General features: G+C 44.7%; 1 protein-coding gene across 2 annotated transcripts in view; it reads right to left on the bottom strand.

Moving 5' to 3' along the window:
* Positions 1-23,993, bottom strand: part of kntc1 (kinetochore associated 1) — a 154,493-nt gene that overhangs the window by 58,372 nt on the left and 72,128 nt on the right. For both annotated transcript variants that reach the window (XM_068055050.1, XM_068055051.1), the window contains exons 36-41: positions 21,470-21,567; positions 16,649-16,793; positions 15,190-15,246; positions 13,439-13,602; positions 12,525-12,629; positions 10,309-10,437 (exon numbers count right to left, since the gene is read on the bottom strand). In XM_068055050.1, the coding sequence (XP_067911151.1) occupies positions 10,309-10,437; positions 12,525-12,629; positions 13,439-13,602; positions 15,190-15,246; positions 16,649-16,793; positions 21,470-21,567 (698 nt within the window). The remainder of the gene's footprint in view (positions 1-10,308; positions 10,438-12,524; positions 12,630-13,438; positions 13,603-15,189; positions 15,247-16,648; positions 16,794-21,469; positions 21,568-23,993) is intronic.

Genomic DNA, 23,993 nt, shown 5'->3' with positions numbered 1-23,993 from the left:
GAGACAGGCACTGAGGAAGGAGATGTGGCTGTGAAAACGAGTTTTGGTAGATACCTTATCAAACACCAGGAGGGAAATAGAAAGCAATGAAGGTGAACAAGGTAAAAGAGACAAACGAAAATCCCGTCGGAGAGAAGAGCAGAACTTCTTCAAGGTAGGCATTCCTGGAAGAGAAGTGGCAGTGAATTAAACACTAAAATAAAAGCAAAATACTGCGGATGCTGGAAATCTGAAACAAAAACAAGAAATGCTGGATTCACTCAGCAGGTCTGGCAGCATCTGTGGAAAGAGAAGCAGAGTTAACGTTTCGGGTCAGTGACCCTTCTTCGGAACTGACAAATATTAGAAAAGTCACAGATTATAAACAAGTGAGGTGGGGGTTGGGCAAGAGATAACAAAGGAGAAGGTGCAGATTGGACCAGGCCACATAGCTGACCAAAAGGTCACGGAGCAAAGGCAAACAATATGTTAATGGTGTGTTGAAAGACAAAGCATTAGTACAGATTAGGTGTGAATATACTGAATAAGGAACATCAGCAAGTGCAAACCTGAAGAAAAACAACCTGAAAAAAACAGTGGGTAAGCAAACTGAACAAACTAAGATGAAATGAAATAAATGCAAAAAAAGATTGTAAAAAATGTAAAAAGGAAGAAAAAATAACTAAAAATGACTAAAAATGAAAGTAAAGTGGGGGGCTGTCATGCTCTGAAATTATTGAACTCAATGTTCAGTCCGGCAGGCTGTAGTGTGCCTAATCGGTAGATGAGATGCTGTTCCTCGAGCTTGCGTTGATGTTCACTGGAACACTGCAGCAATCCCAGGACAGAGATGTGAGCATGAGAGCAAGGGGGAGTGTTGAAATGGCAAGCAACCGGAAGCTCAGGGTCCTGCTTGCGGACTGAGCGGAGATGTTCCGCAAAGCGGTCACCCAGTCTGCGCTTGGTCTCCCCAATGTAGAGGAGACCACACTGTGAGCAGCGAATACAGTATACTACATTGAAAGAAGTACAAGTAAATCGCTGCTTCACCTGAAAGGAGTGTTTGGGGCCTGGGATAGTGAGGAGAGAGGAGGTAAATGGGCAGGTATTACACCTCCTGCGATTGCAAGGGAAGGTGCCCTGGGACGGGGACGAGGTGGTGGGGGTAATGGAGGAGTGGACCAGGGTGTCGCGGAGGGAACGATCCCTTCGGAATGCTGACAGGGGAAGGGAGGGGAAGATGCGACTGGTAGTGGCATCACGCTGGAGGTGGCGAAAATGGCGGAGGATGATCCTTTGGATATGGAGGCTGGTGGGATGAAAAGTGAGGACAAGGGGAACCCTGTCACGGTTCTGGGAGGGAGGGGAAGGGGTGAGGGTAGAGGTGCGGGGAATGGGTCGGACACGGTTGAGGGCCCTGTCAACCACAGTGGGGGGAAATCCTCGGTTGAGGAAAAAGGAGGTCATATCAGAAGCACCGTCATGGAAGGTAGCATCATCAGAGCAGATGCGTCGGAGACGGAGAAACTGGGAGAATGGAATGGAGTCCTTACAGGAGGTAGGGTGTGAAGAAGTGTAGTCGAGGTAGCTGTGGGAGTCAGTGGGCTTATAATGGATATTGGTAGACAACCTATCCCCAGAGATGGAGACAGAGAAGTCGAGGAAGGGAAGGGAAGTGTCAGAGATGGACCATGTAAAGGTGAGAGAAGGGTGGAAATTGGAAGCAAAGTTGATAAAGTTTTCTAGTTCGGGGCGGGAGCAGGAAACGGCACCGATACAGTCATCAATGTACCGGAAAAAGAGTTGGGGGAGGGGGCCTGAGTAGGACTGGAACAAAGAATGCTCGACATATCCCACAAAAAGACAGGCATAACTAGGACCCATGCGGGTACCCATAGCGACACCTTTTACTTGAAGGAAATGCATGGAGTTGAAGGAGAAGTTGTTCAATGTGAGAACAAGTTCAGCCAGGCGGAGGAGGGTGTTGGTGGATGGGGACTGGTTGGGCCTCTGTTCCAGGAAGAAGCGGAGAGCCCTCAAACCATCCTGGTGGGGGATGGAGGTGTAGAGCGATTGGACGTCCATAGTGAAGAGGAGGCGGTTGGGACCAGGAAACTGGAAATTGTCAAAATGACGTAGGGCGTCAGAAGAGTCACGGATGTAGGTGGGAAGAGACTGGACCAGCGGAGAAAAGATAGAGTCTAGATAGGAAGAAATAAGTTCAGTTGGGCAGGAGCAGGCTGACACAATGGGTCTGCCGGGACAGTCCCGTTTGTGGATTTTGGGAAGGAGGTAGAAGCGGGCTGTCCGGGGTTGCGGGACTATGAGGTTGGAAGCTGTAGAGGGAAGATCTCCAGAGGAGATGAGGTCAGTGACAGTCCTTTGGGCGGTGGCTTGATGTTCGGTGGTGGGGTCATGGTCCAGAGGGAGGTAGGAAGAGGTGTCTGTGAGTTGGCGTTGAGCTTCTGCAAGGTAGAGGTCGGTACGCCATACAACAACAGCACCACCCTTGTCTGCAGGTTTGATGACCATGTCGGGGTTAGACCTGAGAGAACGGAGTGCCTGAAGTTCAGAGGGGGACAGGTTAGAGTGAGTGAGGGGGGCAGAGAAATTGAGACGACCAATGTCTCGCCGACAGTTTTCAATGAAGAGATCAAGAGCGGGTAAGAGGCCAGGGTGAGGGGTCCAGGTAGAGGGAGAATGCTGGAGGCGGGTGAATGGGTCTGCTGGTCGGGGGGAGGACTCCTGGTCGAAGAAGTGAGCCCGGAGGCGGAGGCGACGGAAGAAGAGCTCAACGTCATGCCGAGCGCGAAATTCATTGAGGTGGGGGCGTAAGGGGATAAAACTGAGACCTTTGCTGAGTACAGAACGCTCAGCATCAGAGAGGGGGAGGTCAGAGGGTATAGTGAATACACGGCAAGAGGTCAGATCAGAAGGGGTGGGGTCAGAGGGAAGTGAAGCGGAAGGAGGATCTGGAGGGGCATTAGTCCCCATCAGCTGCTGGAGCTTGCGTTCCTTAACACCTGAAAGGAAGAAAAAAAGTTTTTTGTTAATGCGTCGGATGAGACGTAAGATGAGATGAAACTGCGGAGTAGAACAGATTTGAGATAAGGTGAGACGGTGCTGCTGGAGAGAGAGGTCCAGTGTGTGCATATGGCGGCGCATAGCACTGAGTGTGGATCTCAGGATGCGGCGAGAGTAGCAGTCCGAGGAACGTTGTATTTCTCGGAGATACCTGTGATCCTGGGTGGTTTCAAAGCATGATGGGTGAAACTGCAGTTGGAATCCACGTGGAATCAGTCGGAGCCGGAGACAGGCACTGAGGAAGGAGATGTGGCTGTGAAAACGAGTTTTGGTAGATACCTTATCAAACACCAGGAGGGAAATAGAAAGCAATGAAGGTGAACAAGGTAAAAGAGACAAACGAAAATCCCGTCGGAGAGAAGAGCAGAACTTCTTCAAGGTAGGCATTCCTGGAAGAGAAGTGGCAGTGAATTAAACACTAAAATAAAAGCAAAATACTGCGGATGCTGGAAATCTGAAACAAAAACAAGAAATGCTGGATTCACTCAGCAGGTCTGGCAGCATCTGTGGAAAGAGAAGCAGAGTTAACGTTTCGGGTCAGTGACCCTTCTTCGGAACTGACAAATATTAGAAAAGTCACAGATTATAAACAAGTGAGGTGGGGGTTGGGCAAGAGATAACAAAGGAGAAGGTGCAGATTGGACCAGGCCACATAGCTGACCAAAAGGTCACGGAGCAAAGGCAAACAATATGTTAATGGTGTGTTGAAAGACAAAGCATTAGTACAGATTAGGTGTGAATATACTGAATAAGGAACATCAGCAAGTGCAAACCTGAAGAAAAACAACCTGAAAAAAACAGTGGGTAAGCAAACTGAACAAACTAAGATGAAATGAAATAAATGCAAAAAAAGATTGTAAAAAATGTAAAAAGGAAGAAAAAATAACTAAAAATGACTAAAAATGAAAGTAAAGTGGGGGGCTGTCATGCTCTGAAATTATTGAACTCAATGTTCAGTCCGGCAGGCTGTAGTGTGCCTAATCGGTAGATGAGATGCTGTTCCTCGAGCTTGCGTTGATGTTCACTGGAACACTGCAGCAATCCCAGGACAGAGATGTGAGCATGAGAGCAAGGGGGAGTGTTGAAATGGCAAGCAACCGGAAGCTCAGGGTCCTGCTTGCGGACTGAGCGGAGATGTTCCGCAAAGCGGTCACCCAGTCTGCGCTTGGTCTCCCCAATGTAGAGGAGACCACACTGTGAGCAGCGAATACAGTATACTACATTGAAAGAAGTACAAGTAAATCGCTGCTTCACCTGAAAGGAGTGTTTGGGGCCTGGGATAGTGAGGAGAGAGGAGGTAAATGGGCAGGTATTACACCTCCTGCGATTGCAAGGGAAGGTGCCCTGGGACGGGGACGAGGTGGTGGGGGTAATGGAGGAGTGGACCAGGGTGTCGCGGAGGGAACGATCCCTTCGGAATGCTGACAGGGGAAGGGAGGGGAAGATGCGACTGGTAGTGGCATCACGCTGGAGGTGGCGAAAATGGCGGAGGATGATCCTTTGGATATGGAGGCTGGTGGGATGAAAAGTGAGGACAAGGGGAACCCTGTCACGGTTCTGGGAGGGAGGGGAAGGGGTGAGGGTAGAGGTGCGGGGAATGGGTCGGACACGGTTGAGGGCCCTGTCAACCACAGTGGGGGGAAATCCTCGGTTGAGGAAAAAGGAGGTCATATCAGAAGCACCGTCATGGAAGGTAGCATCATCAGAGCAGATGCGTCGGAGACGGAGAAACTGGGAGAATGGAATGGAGTCCTTACAGGAGGTAGGGTGTGAAGAAGTGTAGTCGAGGTAGCTGTGGGAGTCAGTGGGCTTATAATGGATATTGGTAGACAACCTATCCCCAGAGATGGAGACAGAGAAGTCGAGGAAGGGAAGGGAAGTGTCAGAGATGGACCATGTAAAGGTGAGAGAAGGGTGGAAATTGGAAGCAAAGTTGATAAAGTTTTCTAGTTCGGGGCGGGAGCAGGAAACGGCACCGATACAGTCATCAATGTACCGGAAAAAGAGTTGGGGGAGGGGGCCTGAGTAGGACTGGAACAAAGAATGCTCGACATATCCCACAAAAAGACAGGCATAACTAGGACCCATGCGGGTACCCATAGCGACACCTTTTACTTGAAGGAAATGCATGGAGTTGAAGGAGAAGTTGTTCAATGTGAGAACAAGTTCAGCCAGGCGGAGGAGGGTGTTGGTGGATGGGGACTGGTTGGGCCTCTGTTCCAGGAAGAAGCGGAGAGCCCTCAAACCATCCTGGTGGGGGATGGAGGTGTAGAGCGATTGGACGTCCATAGTGAAGAGGAGGCGGTTGGGACCAGGAAACTGGAAATTGTCAAAATGACGTAGGGCGTCAGAAGAGTCACGGATGTAGGTGGGAAGAGACTGGACCAGCGGAGAAAAGATAGAGTCTAGATAGGAAGAAATAAGTTCAGTTGGGCAGGAGCAGGCTGACACAATGGGTCTGCCGGGACAGTCCCGTTTGTGGATTTTGGGAAGGAGGTAGAAGCGGGCTGTCCGGGGTTGCGGGACTATGAGGTTGGAAGCTGTAGAGGGAAGATCTCCAGAGGAGATGAGGTCAGTGACAGTCCTTTGGACGGTGGCTTGATGTTCGGTGGTGGGGTCATGGTCCAGAGGGAGGTAGGAAGAGGTGTCTGTGAGTTGGCGTTGAGCTTCTGCAAGGTAGAGGTCGGTACGCCATACAACAACAGCACCACCCTTGTCTGCAGGTTTGGGGACATGGGTTTGCTCTGGGGACATGGGTTCAAATCCCACCATAGCAGAAGGTGGAATTTGAATTCAATTAATATATCTGGAATTAAAAAGCTAGTCTAATGATGGCCATGAAACCATTGTCGATTGTTGTAAAAACCCATCTGGTTCACTAATGTCCTTTAGGGAAGGAAATCTGCCGTCCTTACCTGGTCTGGCCTACATGTGACTCCAGACCTACAGCAATGTGGTTGACTCTTATATGCCCTCAAAATGGTCTAGCAAGCCACTCAGTTGTACCTAACCACCACGAAGTCAATAAAAAGGAATGAAACTGAAGGACCACCTGGCATCGACCTAGGCACTCGCAATGACAACGGCAAACCCAGCCCTGTCGACCATGCAAAGTCCTCCTTACTAACATCTGGGGGATTGTGCCAAAGTTGGGAGAGCTGTCCCACAGACCAGTCAAGCAACAGCCTGACAAAGTCATACTCACGGAATCATACCTAACAGACAATGTCCCAGACACTGCCATCACTATCCTCGGGTATGTCCTGTCCCACCGGCAGGTGGCGGCACAGTGGTATACAGTAGGGAGGGAGTTGCCCTGGGAGTCCTCAACATCGACTCTGGACCCCATGAAGTCTCATGGCATCAGATCAAACATGGACAAGGAAACCTCCTGCTGATTACCACCTACTGCTCTCCCTCGGCTGATGAGTCAATACTCCTCCATGTTGAACAGCACTTGGAGGAAGCACTGAGGGTGGCAAGAGCACAGAATGTACTCTGGGTGGGGGACTTCAAAGTCCATCACCAAGAGTGGCTCGGTAGCACCACTACTGACCGAGCTGGCCAAGTCCTAAAGGACATATCTGCTAGACTGGGTATGCGGCAGGTGGTGAGGGAACCAACAAGAGGGGAAAACATAATTGACCTCATCCTCACCAATCTGCCTGCCGCAGATGCATCTGTCCATGACAGTATTGGTAGGAGTGACCACAGCACAGTCGTTGTGGAGACGAAGTCCTGCCTTCACATTGAGGATACCCTCCTTCGTGTTGCGTGGCACTACCACCGTGCTAAATGGGATAGATTTCGAACAGATCTAGCAATGCAAAACTGGGCATCATGAGGCGCTGTGGGCAATCATCAGCAGCAGAATTGTACTCAACCACAATATGTAACCTCATGGCCTGGCATATCTCCCACTCTACCATTACTATCAAGCCAGGAGATCAACCTTGGTTCAATGAAGAGTGCAGGAGGGCATGCCAGAAGGAGCACCAGGTATACCTCAAAATGAGGTGTCAACCTGGTGAAGCTACAACACAGGACTACCTGCATGCCAAACGCTGCAAGCAGCATGCAATAGACAGAGCTAAGCAATCTCAACCAACGGATCAGATCTAAGCTCTGCAGTCCTACCACATCCAGCCGTGAATGGTGGTGGACAATTAAACAACTGGAGGAGGTGGCTCCACAAATATCCCCATCATCAATGATGGAGGAGCCCAGCACATCAGTGCGAAAGCTAAGGTTGAAACATTTGCAACAATCTTCAGCCAGAAGTGCCGAGTGGATGATCCATCTTGGCCTCCTCCTGAAGTCCCTACCAACACAGATGCCAGACTTCAGCCAATTCGATTCACTCCGCGTAAGATCAAGAAACGACTGAAGGCACTAAACACTGCAAAGGCTATGGGCCCTGACAATATTCCAGCAATAGTACTGAAGTCCTGTGCTCCAGAACTTGCCGTGCTCCTAGCCAAGCTGTTCCAGTACAGCTACAACACTGGCATCTACCCTGCAATGTGGAAAATTGCTCAGGTATGTCCTGTACGCAAAAAGCAGGACAAGTTCAATCCGGCCAATTACTGCTCCATCAGCCTACTCTCAATCATCAGTAAAGTGATGGAAGGTGGCATCAACAGTGCCATCAAGCGGCACTTGCTTATCAATAACCTGTTCAGTGACGCTCAGTTTGGGTTCCGCAGGGCCACTCAGCCCCTGACCTCATTACGGCCTTGGTTCAATCATGGATAAAAGAGCTGAACTCAAGAGGTGAGGTGAGAGTGACTGCCCTTGACATCAAGGCAGCTTTTGACCGAGTATGGCATCAAGGAGCCCTAGCAAAACTGCAGTCAATGGGAATCAGGGGGAAAACTATCTGCTGGTTGGAGTCATACCTAGTGCAAAGGAAGATGGCTGTGGTTGTTGGAGGTCAATCATCTGAGCTCCAGGACATCACTGCAAGAGTTCCCCAGGGTAGTGTCCTGGGCCCAACCATCTTCAGCTGCTTCATCAATGACCTTCCTTCAATCATAAGGTCAGAAGTGGGGATGTTTGCTGATGATTGCACAATCTTCAGCACCATTTGTGACCCCTCAAATACTGAAGCAGTCCATGTAGAAATGCAGCAAGACCTGGACAATATCCAGGCTTGGGCTGATAAGTGGCAAGTAACATCCCCGCCACACAAGTGCCAGGCAATGACCATCTCCAACAAGAGAGAATCTAACCATCTCCCCTTCACATTCAATGGCATTAACATCGCTAAATCCCCCACTATCAACATCCAAGGGGCTACCATTAACCAGAAACTGAACTGGAGTAGCCATATAAATACCGTGGCAACAAGAGCAGGTCAGAGACTAGGAATCCTGAGGCGAGTAACTCACCTCCTGACTCCCCAAAGCCTGTCCACCATCTACAAGGCACAAGTCAGGAGCGTGATGGAATACTCTCCACTTGCCTGGATGGGTGCAGCTCCAACAACACTCAAGAAGCTTGACACCATCCAGGACAAAGAAGCCTGCTTGACTGGCACCCCATCTACAAACATTCATTCCTCCACCACCGCGCACAGTGGCAGCAGTGTGTACCATCTACAAGATGCACTGCAGCAATGCACCCAAGGCTCCTTAGACAGCACCTTCCAAACCCGCGACCTCTACTAACTAGAAGGTCAAGGGCAGCAGATGCATGGGAACACCACCACCTGCAAGTTCCCCTCCAAGTCACACACCATCCTGACTTGGAACAATATCGCCCTTCCTTCACTGTCGCTGGGTCAAAATCCTGGAGCTCCCTTCCTAACAGCACTGTGGGTGTACTTACCCCACATGGACTGCAGCGGTTCAAGAAGGCAGCTCACCAGCACCTTCTCAAGGGCAATTGGGGATGGGCAATAAATGCTGGCCTGACCAGCGACGCCCACATCCCATGAATGAATTAAAAAATGACTGTTGCAGCCAACTCCAAAAAGTTTCATGATGAACAATAATACAAAGCGAGGCTAAAATGGTAAGTGGAAGCAGGGAAGTGGCAAAACAATTAGTTGAATGGGGAATGGATTTATCCCAAATCGCCCCCTTACGAATTTGAAAAGATATCTAAACTTGTTTTTTCGAGTGATTTAAAACCAGCTAATTGATGTCTGATTTATTACATTCTTCTTGATTAACATTGACAGAAGCCAATCACAACAAGCCATTTCGCTCCTGATTTTGATTGAAAATTCAGGTCAAAAATTGGTTAATTTTTGTAACTAGAAGGAAATTTTTGATGCAAAAATGTGAAGGCTGAATAAAAGACGTTTGAGCTATTTCTGATGTCATTTTTTTGGAAGCTTGTGTTAAGATTGTCCAAATTAGCAAACTTAACAATAGTATACTATTCACCAAGTCAAGAGGAATGCAGAGATAGGAATTGACTGACAACAAAGAAAGTGATCAAGTAAGGGGTGCAAAAAGGCTGTGGTTGGGTTGAGAATACAGACAGGTGTAAAAGCTGTTGAGTGAAGGGGAGGAAGAGATGGTTCCTGATGGTCCAGAAGGAGCAGTGTAACTCACAAGATACCTTCCCACCCTTCTGAGCAAAAAGTGCCAAATCCCAGCAAACCCAATATTGTCAGTGTCTGTCCTCACATGCTCCAAACCCCCAATGCAGTCCTGATGGACCCCAAAACTCACCACCACATGACTTTCTCCTCCACTTCCAGATCCCAGGACCACTCACTGGATCCCAGGAACACCCAATGCTCCAATACCTAGAGATGTCCCTCCACAATGTTCCCAGTTGCCTAGACCTCTGTCCATGTGATCTTAGGATCCGCCCCAATGTTCTCAAAATCCCTTCTTCCTCCGAAAGTACCTGGAACCTCCAAGATGCCCATTCGAGTATTTCCCGACCTGTGCCCCCTTTCCCAGTGACTCCTAACCCAAGGACCTGACAAGTTAGTATCCCAGGTAATAATTACTACTTAGCGACACAACCCATGTTCTTACAAAACCTGACTCACCATGAGCAGTGCCACACAAAAATAAGTTAACGTGCAATTTTTGTAAACTTTCTTTGAAAAAAAGGCCATGGATATTATCTTAAGAAGCTCATTTAGTTTTTAATGTGAACAGATGTGCCTATCTACAGATCAAGTCTATTCGGTGAAGACAGCAAAATTTCTGTAAGTTAAATCTGAAACGATGATAATGCTTAGATATCAATATAACACTATGATTTGAAACTGTCACATACCAGAATTTTGTTGTAATTCTGCCGTGCATCATTGATGACATTCCACAGCTTCTCAAACACAACCTGCTTTGGTAACAATGTGCAGTATGCCAGTGCTAGGTCAGTGTCAACCACACGGCAGTTAAACAGCTGAGAAATGAAAAGAAGTGAAACTTTTAATGCAGAAACATTGGCCTACATAATGTAAACATTGGCCTACATAATTTAAATAAACTATTTGTGTGTTTCTGTAAAAAGAGCAGGAAATTATCCAATTGTCAGATGATAAAAATATTTGGTATTGATTAAAGCGCAATTATACAGATATATTTGAAATTCAAATAGACAATAGATCACACCAGTGGATGAATAAAAGTAATCATCATACGAATAACATTTCTTTAAATAGTAACTTTAATTTTAATAAGACAGATTACTCTCTGGGTACAGTAATCATTGTCCCTCCAATGAAGATATCTCTATATTGCATCTGTCATTATAGGAAAGATAATTGGGGTGTATAAACGGCTCATTGGGTAAATGTACCACATGAATGGCACCAGGAAAGTCCCAAAATTTCTTTCTGGCTTGTACAGAGTAAGCTACTCTTAGTCACTACAATCAGCCTTATTCCCCTCAGGCTTTGGAAATGGGAGGAATTGCATTTAGGGCTCCTCCTTCTGATTACAGCCCAGTAATTCCTGCTGGAAACTAGGTTTTGTCAGTTAGGTGAGAAACATCAGGATTGGCTTCCACTCCTTCATGGTAGCCTGCTGACATTAACCTGACTTAAGAAGAATGGCCAAATTTCCAGGATACTGTCACAAGAGTTTTGTTTTATTATTTGAAAGCTAAGAATTCTGTGTTTGTTTAAAAACTGTGAAAAAGGATTTTTCTGTGAACATTGAATGCTGAAACTTAGTGTTTGAACTGAGTGGGACAGACCTCAAGACATCAGTTCCAAACAACTCAGCAGAGGGAAACGACAGGTCACAAGGCTTAATGTTAGAGTTTTGGTTTCACTTCTGCATTGTGAGACCAGTGGGCTGGACAGGGAGGGGGCAGTAAAACTGGCTGGGACTTGCTTGCAGACCAGAGAAAAGACCCACTCTCTGTAAAAGAAGACTTGCCTCTCTTGATAAAAATAAATTCTACATTTAAGGTGGTGGCTGTGGTCTGCCTGGAGGGAGAAAAGACCCAGGAAAAGAGGAGTTGCTGCTCTCTGTGGAGAAAGGCTCCTTTGCTGAGAGGAAGCCCTGCATTTTTAAAGTTAGCAGATTCCTACTGCCTCCAGTCTCTGAGGAATCGCTGGCTCTATTATTAGACTGCTATTTAAAAACCCAAGTAGACCTGTTGCTACACCCTTTGCTGAAAGATCTGTGTGACGCCTGCTGCAGACAAAGTGCCGTGAACGCCTATCCATGACAGACTGTTCATCAACCTCACCTGGTGAGACTTCGAGTGGCATCCAACTATTCGACTCTGGGTCACCTCACCGAACCAGAAATATCCTACCAGAACGTGACAACCTAATTATTTTATTATGCATAAGAAACAATTGTAAACTAAAAACATCCTTTTCTCCCAGTTAACCATTTTTTTTAATGTATGTGTTTGTGCATGAGGGTTAGAAAGAACAAGAAGTTTGAAAAGAATCCTTTAACATATAAAGTTATCTCCTTATTGTTTAAGACTTAGTTTATTAATAAATAGTTAATTTTGTTGTTGTTTAAAGAAACCTGGTTTGGTGTGCTTTATTCTTGGGGACAAATAAGAGTGTTTGATTTGGCTATTTTCCAGTAGGTGGGAAACTTTACAAACATGCTATGACCTGTGGAGTAGTGGGACTGAATTAACAGTGCATTACTCCCGCCTTGGTTGTAACAATACCATGTCACCACTAGTAACATATTGGTGACAGCTAGTTATGATAATGAATATTTGCGCCGCACAGACCAGAATGTCTCAGGATCAATCTCCAATCTATGCTAAATTGACTTATTTCAGCCAAAGTGGAAGTAGGAGTGCAGCAGTTACCCTCAGTACTCCTGAGGGAGTTGCAGTCAGCAAGGAAGAAGTCAGACTTACTTCCAATTGTTATCCAGCAACTCTGGCTGGAAATCCACAGCTAAGGTTTAGCCAAAGAAGGTCAAATAGCCTATCAGCGCTCATTATAAAATGCTCACATAAGATGTACAGGTAGGAGGAGGAAATGGGGGAAAAATATTCAACTTTACCTTGTGCAGCAACGCCTGAGAGTTCTTTTTAACGACTGAAAAGGCCATGTTTCCAATGTCAATGACAAAATCTTTAATTTCCTTTAAGTCTTGACCCTCAAAAAGCTACAAGTATAGAAAAGCAAAGATTTATTAATTCTTTATACATTGGTTCCTTGCTTTGCATTCTAAGTACTACCAAACTAATATTATCCCATTATTTCAGAACCTGGTGTGAAGCCTCATAAGAAATATACTTCTGAAAAACTCCATTAACAGCTCAAATGCTGTAAACAAATGCTGTAAACTCTAAACAAACCACAGTAAACTATTTCAAAAATGATAGTCTGATTCCCCTATCGGATTTTTCCAGCACTCACATGAAGCATGAGACAGGAATGAAAGACCTAGATATTCCAATTGATAAATTAGTCTTTGTATATTCTTTATGGGACATGCAGCAGACTTTCATGCTAACAGTTTGTGCCCAGACAAAACAAGTACGTGGCACCAGTTTTCTTTTTATTTGAAAATGATTTCAGCAGCAAGAAAGCAGGCAAAGAAACAACTTAATTACATACAGAACATTAAATGACCAGCATGATTACCTGACAATAATCTATTTAGACCCCATTAGATTACAAGTTGAATCTTATGATAAAATTAGCAGCCAGCGATCATACTCTAAGATTTTTTTCCCTTCAAGTATAGAGATTGTGGAGTTGGGAGTAATTTTCTTTTCTTGTATATTTTACAAGGCAGTAAGAACCAGCATTTCCATGCAGCTGTTGTGCAGAGATTTCCTCAAAAGCAACATTTATAGAGATAAAATTACAGCACACTTAGCAAGTAATAATGAGTTGATTACCAGAAATAACTTTTTATATTAAATAACACAAAATGCTGGCTTTCTAAAGCTGGCAGTTTACACCCACCTTTTTACTCAAGTCTAAATTCATATTGTTTGACACAAAATGTTGATGACAGCTTCCAAAAGAGTTGATGATTAGCTGCAGAGTTAGCTGCAGTTGGCTATACTCTTGTAAATTCTGTAGCAGGAAGGTCATGGGTGTAGAAACTGGCTTCAAAGGATTCTGGCCTGTATATAAAATCATACTTATAACTTCTGTAGAAGTACTTTATTTTTAAACAATGTACATAGAGTGAGCCATAAAACAAAACGCTTCAAAAACTGGGTTTACTTCCCCGTCGCATTGTTGTGTTCCTTTTTCCTTTCTAAGGTAGGCTTAGAGGAAAAGGTTCACAACTTTACTGTTGATTAGTTTACTGCCTTCTCTGTCCATGTACTGCAACATTCATAAAAAGTTTTCACTAATTTCCATAATAGATGCTGTCTTGAATTTAACAATCGTTAGACAGTTAGTTTTTACAATTCATTTTAACTTAAACATGAGGCATGGATGATCATGAGGGTTACCAACTCTGGTTGGACACAGGATCACTGTCCAGGGACCCTGCATAGACACATGGTAAATGCAGGAGCAGGTTTGGGCTAAGCTGCAATTCCCCTCAATAGTAGAAAGGCCTGCTTACATACTCAGGGCTGGATTTTGTGCAGGACCTCAGTCTCTGTATTGTTTCAGTCCCCCGAAGCAATCCTCTAAACTTTGACCCCAAAAGATCAAAGAGGCAGGATCCCCGTCCCTTTAAAGACTTTATAGGGATGGAGATCCCGCCCCCAAGAGCTGCTGGCAGCTCAGTAATATCGGCATATCACCGGGAGTGGTGGCTACTGCCGGTACTGCAGAGGCCTCAGACCCAGGCCCAGCGGTTGAACCCCAGGCTAGAGACAGGGTCGCTGGAACCAGTCCAGATGGCCCCGGTGAGGGGGGCGGGGGCAGCGGGTGGCGAGTTGGGTGTTCAGTCCAGGGGTAGGGGTGTTCCGGGGTGTGGGGGGGTGGTACAGTTGTTCTGGGGGGGGGGTCTCAGTGGGCCACAAAATGCCCATGAAAGAGGAACCTCATCCCCCAAGGAGGTCGCCTCATTTTACAAGGCGTCCACCTGTGGCAGCAGGAAGAGACCCTTAATTGCCCGTCAATGGGCCACTTATAGGCCTCAATTGGCCTCTGGGTGGGAAGGTCGTCGTCATCTGTCTATCCTGCCCGCGGGAGAATTGGAACTGGAAATCCCACTTTCCGGTTCCTTGGCGGGCGATTCTGCCCCAATTCTCTGCCCTCCCCCCTCCCCCGCCATGAAACCCACCATGGGGATGAGAACAAGATCCGGCCCTCAGTGTCCATGCTCACAATATGAATGATGGCAACCCAAGCAAGGTATCAGTTCTCATGGAACAGCACCTGAACAAAAATGTCAATTGCAGGGAAGAGAGAAAGATTTAAAATTCCCTTACTGCAAGAATGATATTTTTCCATTTCCTAAATCATTACTTTTGAGTGGCATTTCAAATTTTTACCAATTACTAGGAATATTTGCCCAGTAGAACTGGATTAAGACTGCCCAAATTAATTTCTGGCACAGATCCTTACTGTAACAAGGGAGTCTTCACCCCATCAGTCCGGATTGGGGATCTGAACCCAAAAGGTGAAAGGTAAGTGCCCAAGCGACTGTGGAATCCCTTTTAACAGAGTTTTAACAAATAAACGATATTGAAAATTTCTCATTTATAAAAGGCGGTTTCATTCGGTTCAGTTATCAATATAAATACCTTCTACACCTGTGCTCATCGTCAAGCATACGCAATCCAATGGATAGAGCTTTTTATCTGTATAAAATAAGGACTGTGTCAAACAGAAAATCATCTGGACATTAAGATTCTATACTAAATCTCCTTCACTTTACCAGACTACCAAAGTAAATTAATTGTGCCTCATTTCAATATGACTCACAAAATCTTTAACACCTTTTTATAGTTGCTAAGCAACAACAGATTTGCAAACCAGTGCAGCATGTGGTATGTAACACTGTTCTCAGTACAAATTATGCATAATTTATATCTAACAACAGACTAGATTTTATAGCAAGGAGGAATGAGCTTCAAGTAGACAAAAATAAACGTCTCTGAGAATATAACAGAATAGGACTAAAACCTAAGCCTCGGCGGCACAGTGGCGCAGTGGTTAGCACTGCAGCCTCACAGCTCCAGGGACCCGGGTTCGATTGTGGGTACTGCCTGTGTGGAGTTTGCAAGTTCTCCCTGTGTCTGCGTGGGTTTTCTCCGGGTGCTCCGGTTTCCTCCCACAAGCCAAAAGACTTGCAGGTTGATAGGTAAATTGGCCATTATAAATTGTCACTAGTATAGGTAGGTGGTAGGGAAATATAGGGACAGGTGGGGATGTTTGGTAGGAATATGGGATTAGTGTAGGATTAGTATAAATGGGTGGTTGATGGTCGGCACAGACTCGGTGGGCCGAAGGGCCTGTTTCAGTGCTGTATCTCTAATCTAATCTAGTTTTTTAAAACCAAAATAGTACACATAAACACACACAGCTGCAATTTTATCAATATGCAATAAAAATCCATCGCCAAATAATTCATAATGTTGCATTCAGTTTCATGCAGATATGTGTGTAATTTGCTGGACTAATTTCAATAGAATATTGTCCATAGATTATTGCATCTAGTTAGATAACTGTAGAAATGACCAATAAATGAACAGATGCTTAGAATATGGGGTTCTCCACCCCTCCCTCCCCAAGGGGAAAGGTTTTGCTTTCCCTTATATTGGCATTCTTGCGAATTATCCTGATGAGTGCAAGACAAAAAGCTTTGACAAAATGTCTTTGTTTTCAGCAATACTCAATTATTACATCATTAAAAGGGTAAATATACTTGAAATGACAAGACTCAACTGTGTGGCAAGTTTAGTTCTTATCTACTTCACAAATACAGCAACTTCAACATTCAATGCATAGCAATGGTGAGTCAAAGAGTGAAATGCTGTTTTCGCAAAGCTTAGCATAGAGCGGTGACATTGGCATTAAGCTGCACATCTGCTTCTTGCCAGAAATTGCTATACCATTTACTCACAAATAACGGCGAGTGCCATTAGCCTCACCGTTATTCTGACAGTAAAATCCAACATAAAGATTAACACCACGTACTAGCTAGTTGAAATGAGAACAAATCAGATGTAAAACATGTAGATTCTGCTTCAACTGATATACCTGGAGAATATGACACGAATGAGGTTGTAATTTCATACATTACTGGCATCACTGATAGGTGATCAAGCACAATGCCATCCTCTGTGAAGAAATCTTCAAAAGTCCACTCATCATAAGGATCTTTGTCAGTTTCCAAAGTTGCCACCTTCTCAAACAGAATTATTCAGGTTAATAATCTAACAATCCACATCAAAGTTATAAGATTCTTACTCCTCATTAAACAATGGCTCTTTGAAACTAAAGCAAAATACTGCAGATGCTGGAAATCTGAAATTAAAACAGAAAATACGAGAATACTTAGCAAGTCAGGGAGCATCTGTTGAGAGAGAAACAAAGTTAACTTTTAAGGTCGATGCCCTTTCAGAACTGGAAAGGTTGATGGATCTAACATGCTTAAGCAAGTATAAAGGCAGGGAAAGGGGTGGAGTGGAGGAAAGAACAAAATGGAAGGTCTGTGATAGGGTGGAAGGCAGGAGAGATCAAATGACAGAAGGGATAATGGTGCAAGGCAAAAGGGAATGGTAAAAGGACTAGTAAAGAAACAAAAGATGGATCGAGCAGGTGACATAAATGAGAATAGCAGAATCATTCCGAAGAGCTGCTTTCCGAAAAAAAGATGGGGAGTGGTCATGATCAGAAATTGTTCAACTCAAAGTTGAAGAGAATGAAACTGGACAGACCACCCAGCATCGACCTAGGCACCGGAAACGGCAAACCCAGCCCTGTCGAACCTGCAAAGTCCTCCTTACCAACAACTGGGGGCTTGTGCCAAAGTTGGGAGAGCTGTCCCACATACTCACAGAATCATACCTTACAATGTCCCAGACACTGCCATCACCATCCCCGGATATGTCCTGTCCCACCGGCAGGACAGACCCAGCAAAGGTGGCGGCACAGTGGCATACAGTCAGGAGGGAGTTGCTCCGGAAGTCCTCAACATCGACTCCGGACCCCATGAAGTCTCAAGGCATGAGGTCAAACATGGGCAAGGAAACCTCCAGCTGATTACCACAGCTGATGAATTAGTACCCCTCCATGTTGAAAACCACCTGGAGGAAGCACTGAGGAAGTCCCCAGCATCACAGATGCCAGTCTTCAGCCAATTCAATTCACTCCGCATGAAAGCAAGAAGCGACTGAAGGCACTGGATACTGCAAAGGCTACGGGCCCTGACAACATTCCAGCAATAGTACTGAAGACCTGTGCTCCAGAACTTGCCACACCCTTAGCCAAACTGTTCCAATACAGCTACAACACTGGCATCTACCCAGCAATGTGGAAAATTGTCCAGGTATGTCCTGTGCACAAAAAGCAGGACAAATCCAACCTGGCCAACTACTCTCGATCATCAGTAAAGTGATGGAAGGGGTTGTCAACAGTGCCATCAAGTGGCTGTTGCTTAGCAATAACCTGCTCATTGATGCTCAGTTTGGGTTCCACCAGGGCTACTCAGCTCCTGACCTCTATACAGCCTTGGTTCAAACATGGACAAAAGAGCTGAACTCAAGAGATGAGGTGAGAGTGACTGCCCTTGACATCAAGGCAGCATTTGACTGAGTATGGCATTAAAGAACCCGTGCAAAACTGCAGTCATTGAGAATCGGGGGAAAACTGCACTGGTTGGAGTCATACCTAGCGCAAAGGAAGATGGTTGTGGTTGCTGGAGGTCAATCATCTCAGCTCCAGGACGTCACTGCAAGAGTTCCTCAGGGTAGTGTCCTAGGCCCAACCAACTTCAGCTGCTTCACCAGTGATCTTCCTTCAGTCATAAGGTCAGAAGTGGGGATGTTCGCTGATGATTGCACAATATTCAGCACCAATCGCAACTCCGGAGAAACTGAAGCAGTCTGTGTAGAAATGCAGCAAGACCTGGACAATATCCAGCCTTAGGCTGATAAGTGGGAAGTAACATTCACGCCACGCAAGTGCCAGGCAATGACCATCTCCAACAAGAGAGAATCTAACCATCTTCCCTTCACATTCAATGGCATTATGATTGCTGAATCCCCCACTAACAACATCCTGGGGGTTATCATTGACCAGAAACTGAACTGGAGCAGCCATATAAATACAGTGGCTACAAGAGGTCAGAGGCTAGGAATCCTGAGGCGAGTAACTCACCTCTCAACTTCCCAAAGCCTGTCCATCATCTACAAGGCACAAGTCAGGAGTGTGATGGAATACTCCCCACTTGCCTGGATGGGTGCAGCTCCAACAACACTCCAGAAGCTCGACACCATCCAGGACAAAGCAGCCCGCTTGATTGGCACCCCATCCGCAACCATTCACTCCCTCCACCACCGATTCACAGTGGCAGTAGTGTGTACCATCTACAAGGTGCACTGCAGCAACGCACCAAAGCTCCTATGACATCACCTTCCAAACCCGCGACTTCTACCACCTAGACCGACAAGGGCAGCAGATGCATGGGAACACTACCACCTGCAAGATCCCGTCCAAGCCACACACCATCCTGACTTGGAAGTATATCGCCATTCCTTCACTGTCGCTGGATCAAAATCCTGGAACTCCCTCCTAACAGCACTGTGGGTGCACCTACCCTACATGGGCAGCAGCGGTTCAAGAGGCAGCTCACTGCCACCTTCTCAAGGGCAATTAGGGACGGCCAATAAATGCTGGACTTGCCAGCGATGCTCACATCCCATGAATGAATAAATGAAAAATAAAATTGGTAGAGGCACATTCCAAAATGGAAAAAGAAACCTGATTTTTAAAAGGTTCCAGTGAAGCAGCGGTCTCACAAAAGAATTTGAAAGGATTTACATAAATATAAATAGACACAGCTTACTCAAGAAAATCCCATCAATTCCAAATTAAACTATAATTTTTGGTCAAAAATAACAGATTTACTATTGGCTGACTTTGCTTGATATTATTATAAATGTTAGTTGTATGGGTGAATTTGGTAGTTCTGCACCACTGTTTTATGAAAATTAAGGTATTTACATCAAGCTAACTGGCTCAAAGAAACTTTTCATACTGTTACAAACAGGTGAGAAAGGGGTCTAGGGTTCCCTCTCAGCCTTCACCTGGTCTTACCATAACAGGGTTTAATTTTAAACACACTGCTTTTTTTTAGCTCCCCCTTAGTGAATTCTTGTTCGCTAACTTCTAATTATAAGGCAAAGAAACTAGCCAAACAGGATTTTTTAGGTTTAAAGAAAAACGGTTGAACTTTATTAAAGTCAAACTCTAATTCGGTTAACGCCTACAGACATGCAATGAGCCCACACTAGCATGCATATGCGCTACACACATGCAGACAGAAACAGAAAAGAGCAGAAGAAATAAAGCAGAAAAGTTTGAGGCAATATCTGAAGATGGTTTTGGTTACTGTTCTTCGAGCTCGCTGTAAAGTTCTTGATTGTAGGTAGGTCTTGCTTTTCGTTGGGACCCAGTATTCTTCTTGAATCTTGTTCGATGTAGGAGACTTTTCTCTCCTGAAGTTCATGTGGCCTCAATGGGTCCAGAGGCTTGTGAGAAAGAGATGGGAGCAGACAGGAGAGGTCTTCTCACTCCAGGAGCAAACAGTCTTTCTCCTCAGTTCAAACTCTTTGTACAATTCAGAAAAACCCCAGATTGCCAAGCAGGTTAGTCATGTGACTAGCTGGTCTGACCATGTCGATTTGTGGAATGTCTCTTCTTACACACAATACCTGGTGCTCAAAGTTCATTGTGGGTTAAATTGGAGCAAGGAATAACCCCTTTGTCTCTCCAAGCAGTGTCTGTTAGTATGCAAATGTTTTTTCCAGCCACAGCTGATCTGTTTAACAAGTCATTTCTTCGCTCCAGCAGTTTAAAATCAATCTTCATATGACAAAGTTAATATGCCTCATTCTTGGCAGGTTGGGGGGGTGGGGGTGCGGTTTGCATGACAATATGAATCAGTTGGAAGAAACTATGAGTCATGAATTTGCCAAGAATTACAACATGGGAAGTGTGATGTGATGGAAAGAAAATGCATGCGATACATGCCCTATATTTATATACAGACTGATAATATTAATAGATCCATGGGATTGCTCATGGTAAATTAGATTTTTGAAATATATTTGTTTTCAGGATGTGAGCAAGGCTTGCAATTACATTGCATATACAGCACAGAAAATAGGCCATTTGGCTCAACTAATCTGTGCTAATTACTGTTCATCTCTGATTGCTTGAGAAGTTGGTGATGGATTATCTTCTTTAACCACTACAGTCTTTGTGGTGATGGTACCCCACAATGTATTATAAAGGACAGGTGCATTACACCATGCAATATACAATATTCTTCTGATAAGGTGATGCTATGTCCATTTAAGGCCACAGCATCTAATTATTATGTTAGCAATGGCTGAGATCAGAGTTGAGTTGATCTGCAAGCTACTGGTTCGAACCTGGCTTTTTTATTAAAAGCTATTAATGTTAGTCGATTAGTTTAATTAAAATACAAGTTAGAATTCCTTTTTTTTTTTTTAATTGTTGCTGGCAGACTTTGTAGATACCAAATACTGTCTTTGATTTTATCACTTGAAAAAAAAATGCACTAAAGAAATTTTCATTGCAGCAGAAACTGTGATGGATAGGAAATGCACACCAGATGTTTTCATTATAAATTCTTCTTCCATGTATGAGCACTTGAAACGCCATAGCATACAGGGCTATGGGCCAAGTGTTGGAATATGGGATTAGAATAGTTGGGTGCTGTATGGCTGGCACAGACACGATGGGCCGAAGGGCCTGTTTCTGTGCTGTATAACTCTATGACACTATAAGTAGTTAAAAGTAAACATTTAAGTAGCAAAGATCAAATCTTACCTTTGTTCTAAATCCATAATCATCAATTAGGCACTGTCTATAAACGTCCAAAGCAGTACGAGTGTTTTTACACAATTCTTCACAGTCAAGTAAAAGGTCTATGAAAGCACATTAAAAATTATATTGCAACACTTCTGTAATATTTTAGTCAAGAAAATTAAATACAAGTTCCAAGCAGCCCTATTGTGCAAAATTTATGCATAGTAATGGAGTGGGTAGGACCAAGTTTCATGTTTATGATTCTTTAAAAGGTAAGGAGGAAAACCACAGGCTGAGCACACTCAAACTACCTTCATGCATCCGCTACTGGCTGGAAGCCAAGCATGAAAAGCAAAGGACTGGAAGCAAGCTTGTTGCTTCTTTTCCTTATGGACACATCTCCTGGTGACAGGGGAAAAGGGTAATAATGGGAAAACAAATTAAAAAGTAAAAAAAGATATAATAATGAAAGAGAAGGTGGTCATTTTCTACAATGGTCAAAGTCAACTTAGGTGAGAGAGGGAGGAGGTTATATTAAAAAGGGAGGTAGAGAGAAAGCAGGGAATTATAGACCAGTCAGCCTCACGTCAGTAGTGGGGAAAATTCTAGATTCTATTATCGAAGATTTTATAGCAGAGCACTTAGAAAACAGTGGCAGAATCGGGCAGTCAGCACGGATTTACAAAAGGGAAATCATGCTTGACAAATCTACTAAAATTCTTCGAGGATGTAACTAGTAGAGTTGATGAGGGGGAGCCAATGGATGTGGTTTATTTGGATTTTCAGAAGACTTTCGACAAAGTTCCAAATAAGAGATTAGCATGTAAAATTAAAGCACATGGGACTGGGGGCTGTGTATTGCAATGGATAGAAAATTGGCTGGCAGACAGGAAACAAAGAGTAGGGATAAATGGGTCTTTTTCCGAATGGCAGGCATTGACTAGTGGTGTACCACAGGGATCGGTGCTAGGACCCCAGCTATTCACAATATATATTAATGATTTAGATGAGGGAACTAAATGTAATATCTCCAAATTTGCAGATGACACAAAACTGGGTGGGAAAGTGAGTTGTGAGGAGGATGCAGATAGGCTTCAGGGTGATTTGGACAAGTTGACTAATGGGCAAATGCATGGCAGATGCAGTATAATGTGGATAAATGTGAGGTTATCCACTTTGGTAGCAAAAACAGGTAGGCAGATTATTATCTGAACGGCTATAAACTGAAAGGGGGGGAAGATGTAGTGAGACCTGGGTGTTCTTGTACACCAGTCACTGAAGGTAAGCATGCAGGTCCAACAGGCGGTAAAAAAGGCAAATGGTATGTTGGCCTTCATAGCGAGAGGATTCGAGTACAGGAGCAGGGATGCCTTGCTGCAATTATACAGGGCCTTGGTGAGGCCACACCTGGAACATTGTGTGCAGTTTTGGTCTCCTTATCTGAGGAAGGATGTTCTTGCTATAGAGGGAGTGCAGCGAAGGTTTAGTAGACTGATTCCTGGGATGGTAGGACTGACGTATGAGGAGAGAGTGAGTCGGTTAGGATTATATTTGCTGGAGTTCAGAAGAGTCAGGGGGATCTCATAGAAACCTATAAAATTCTAACAGGACTTGACAGGGTAGATGCAGGAAGATGTTCCCGATGGTGGGGGAGTCCAGAACCAGGGGTTATAGTCTAAGGATATGGGGTAAACCTTTCAGGACTGAGATGAAGAGAAATTTTTTTCACCCAGCAAGTGGTGAGCCTATGGAATTCGCTACCAGAGGAAGCAGTTGAGGTCAAAACATTGTATATTTTCAAGAAGGAGTTAGATATAGGTCTTGGGTCTAAAGAGATCAATGGGTATGGGGCGAAAGCGAGAACAGGTTACTGAGTTGGATGATTAGCCATGATCATAATGAATGGCAGAGCAGGCTCGAAGGGCTGAATGGCCTACTCCAGCTCCTATTTTCTATGTTTCTATATATATCGGCCACCTTTATGGCAGTACCTCTTCCCTAGTATTTGACCCAACTGGCCAGAGTATACCCACATTCTATTACTAAATGGTCACTGTTAGTGATTCCTAATTATTCTACCTCTCCATATATCATGGATACTACTAATGCTACGGTATTTTTCAGACCAGAGAGCTGTTTTAAAAAGGAAATTGTCTAAACTCTTGAACCTAGCCAATCATTCAAACAGCAATGGTGCTTTGCAAACACAAAAATAGATACTGCACAATTTTTAAAAAAATCATCCACAGCAAGGCCGGCTGAAACAAGCAGCGGAGTTTGAAATTCACCAGCAACCACAGCTACAGGGCAGTCAATACTCAATAAATACTACTTCATGTTACATATTGCCATTGGCTACAACAAATACTACAGAAGCTTGTCTAACTAAGGTTTAATTCTATCTTGGGGTATGTAGCTCCAATAAGTTAAAATTGATAAATCACCAGGCCTGGGTAAGATGCATTCAAGGATACTGAGGGAAGTAAGGGTGGAAATTGCAAAGGTACTGGCCATAACCTTGCAATCTTCCTTAGGTACATGGGTG

Source organism: Heterodontus francisci, chromosome 23 (genome assembly GCF_036365525.1).
Source record: "Heterodontus francisci isolate sHetFra1 chromosome 23, sHetFra1.hap1, whole genome shotgun sequence".
In the NCBI taxonomy this organism is placed as follows: Eukaryota; Metazoa; Chordata; class Chondrichthyes; order Heterodontiformes; family Heterodontidae; genus Heterodontus; species Heterodontus francisci.
Note: the sequence above shows the minus strand (reverse complement) of the source record. Positions and strands in the feature narration are given on the sequence as shown.